General features: G+C 42.8%; 1 protein-coding gene across 1 annotated transcript in view; it reads left to right on the forward strand.

Annotated features, from left to right (window-relative positions):
* The first annotated feature begins 1,669 nt into the window (after positions 1–1,669).
* The window catches only part of rp2 (RP2 activator of ARL3 GTPase), an 8,661-nt gene continuing 7,205 nt past the window's right edge, over positions 1,670–3,125 (forward strand). Inside the window, exon 1 of the mRNA XM_083563820.1 lies at positions 1,670–2,041. Coding sequence (XP_083419946.1) covers positions 1,895–2,041 — 147 coding nt within the window. The 5' untranslated portion in view covers positions 1,670–1,894. The remainder of the gene's footprint in view (positions 2,042–3,125) is intronic.

The raw sequence follows: 3,125 nt of genomic DNA on the forward strand, positions 1-3,125 counted from the left end.
CTATAAGAATATAAAACTATTATTGCAGCTCCAGAAACATGCTCATATTTTATATACTGCAGCTTTAAAAATTTATTTCACGATTACAGAACCTGATCATAGAACCTGGAATACCAAACTTGCTGTAAATCTGCTTTAATAGTGAAATAGATCTTTTTACTATTTTTTTTTTTAAGTGTGAACTCACTTTGAGGTATAAGCGTGAAAAACAGGACATCCACGCTTCCTCTACGTGCTCGCTAGCTTCCGTTGAGCAAAATAAAACAAATAGTCATCAGTTTTGAAGCTTCAATTTTCTTTTTTTTTTTGCGGTTTCCTTTTTTCCCTTTTTTTGTTAACAAAAAACAAAAAAAAAAAAAGATGTGTTCAGCATTGTTCTTCTATAAGTGACTAAGTTATAGGATCTTCTGACTGAAGACTGAAGTCGAGTGAACCACAACAGTCTCACTTCTTTCTTCTTCTTCTTGTTTAAAAATAATAAATAAATTAAATTGCACATCCGACAAAATTGTTATTCAGCTTTTTGATTACTGTTGTTTTTTTTTATACGAGGTGGCATCAAAAAGTTTTAAAAACACTTTTGTCACTCGCCAACAGATGGCAGCACAAGGCTGCACATATAGTCACAGGGAGCACCGACTTTCATAAGTCAGAGTGGCAAAAGACATCGTTCTGTGTAAAACCATGAGCCGTGCAACTCTGCGATTTCATCACGGCGATGCTGCAACATCACTAGAAGACGAGTAGATATGGACGACCTTCAATGAGCTCAACCACTGAAAATGTGGAAACCGTTCGGCAACTCGCACATGATGATCGTTGGAGAACAGCCCACAACATCGCTGCAGTCGGCGTTGTGTCAGACGGAAAAGTCCAGACGATCCTCACGATCCTGCGCCGTGTTGCTGCCAAGTTCGTCCCGAGGCTGCTGCCCCAGGAGCTGGAGGAACTTCTGAAAGTCTTCAAAGAGCCCATAATCTCCATGACCACAGCTCGACCAAGTGCAAGCTCTTGGGGTTTTTTCCACGTTCGTGATATTGTGCATTGAGAATTTGTGGCCAGACCATCAATACTGAGTTTTAGTTTTGGCAGGTTTAAGGTGACTGAGGGAGGACATTCGAGGACATGTTCTTCTCACTGTGCCGTTTTCAGCCCATCAACTTGTTTCTTGTCATTGTGTGGCTTTTTCAATCTCCCACTGGTGCATAATTTCCTGTCTCTCTCACACCACAGATGTAAATTAGTTCATGAAGCTTACAATGACAGAATGTCACAAGGCTACAACAAATATGTGGTTAATGCGGATGAGACAGAGTGAGTCAGCGACGAGAACTGAGACATTCCTGATCATCTTCATCTTTTCTCCGGGTGTGTTTTATATGGTTGATGTTCATCCTGGATACATTCATAAGAAAACAACATTGTGACATGATCATTAGTGTTAAAATATAAATATGATGTGAGGTACAGGGTCTAGTGTGACCCTGACCAGGATAAAGGAATTAATTTAGAATTAAATAATAAAATGCAGGATAGAAAAAGATCAATAAAGTCCTGATTTCATTAACCGGAATCTCGTGTCAATGTTTAAACGATTGAATCACCCAATGCAAATTTCTTTCTCATTTTTTATGTTAATATGCAAATCAACCGAAACAGGTCGAACCCTTAGCCTGCGATTGTGATTGGCCGAGCGCTGTGCGCGAGCGCTAGATGGCCGGCGATTGGGCGGGCTCGTGGGAGACGGACAGGAAACAGGAAGTGGATGTGTTTGTATAGGCGTGAGTGATTTGTTAAGAGCAGAATCACGCGCTCGGTGCGCCGTTTCTGGGGTTTATTATTATTTGTATTTTTTTGTTTTAGTTTTAATTAATTCGGGTGTTTTAAATAAGATATGGGGTGTTTTTTCTCCAAAAAGTCAAGGAGAAAATCCCCGGATAAAAACCCGGAGGTGTCAACGAGCAAGACCGCGGCTGAACCCAACAACGCCAGCGGTAACCAAGAGGAACCCAAACAGTACAGCTGGGACAAACGGGAGAAGGTGAGAGAGAGAGAGAGTGAGTGAGTGAGAGAGAGAAAGAGAGAGATGGAGAGGGAGAGAGAGAGAGGGAAAGAGCAAGAGAGATAGCGGGGGAGAGATGGGGGGGGGGGAGAGATGGGGGGGGGGAGAGAGAGATTGGGTGGGAGAGAGAGGGAGAGAGAGAGAGATAGAGAGAGAGAAAGATAGAGAAAGAGAGATAGCGGGGGAGAGATGGAGAGATTGGAGAGATAGGAGAGAGAGAGATGGAGAGAAAGAGAGATAGCGGGAGAAAGAGATGAAGAGAGAGAGAGATGGGAAGAGGGAGAGAGAGAGAGATGGGAAGAGGGAGAGAGAGAGCGATGGAGAGAGAGAGAGAGAGCGATGGAGAGAGAGAGAGAGATCGATGGAGAGAGAGAGAGAGAGCGATGGAGAGAGAGAGAGAGATCGATGGAGAGAGAGAGAGAGAGCGATGGAGAGAGAGAGAGAGAGCGATGGAGAGAAAGAGAGGGATAAGGCACCTCCTGTTTAATCTGTCTAAAAATAGAAGGCACTAATTGTCAACATGAGGCCTCTTGTGTTCAAAACACACGCCTCCTAATGAGCCTTAATAACAGCAGGCGAGGAGAAGCGAAGCGAAGCTCCACGTTATTAAAGGCTCATAGGCAGTTTTTCAGAATGACCTGATTTGTGGGAGGTTCTAGAAAATACCTGGTCAAACCATTTCTAATTGTATGAGACAACCTATTCTAAAAACTGGTGTTTTTTTATAAGGTTTGGGTCAGTCATGGTCCAGACCCTGTGGATCACTGTTTGGGAATGGAGGTGGTTAGGAAGTAATAAAATCCCACCTGAATAACTATTAGATATTAATATCATCCATAAAATAAGATAAACAGCCTCAAACCCTTGGCACTTTTCAGTCCCACTTATTACCATTCTGGAGAAGAACCATCATCTCCGCTCTCATGGAGGTAATAGGATGATAATAAGGATGATGTCAGTATCTCAAGTTGTTGCTCGGATGTCGCCTCACTTTCTGCTTGGTGATCTCATGCCGAGTTCCTGCGTTCTTCACCAATCGTCCTCGTAAAAAAAACAAAGCAAA

This window comes from Silurus aristotelis (genome assembly GCF_946808225.1).
Source record: "Silurus aristotelis genome assembly, chromosome: 2".
Taxonomy (NCBI): domain Eukaryota; kingdom Metazoa; phylum Chordata; class Actinopteri; order Siluriformes; family Siluridae; genus Silurus; species Silurus aristotelis.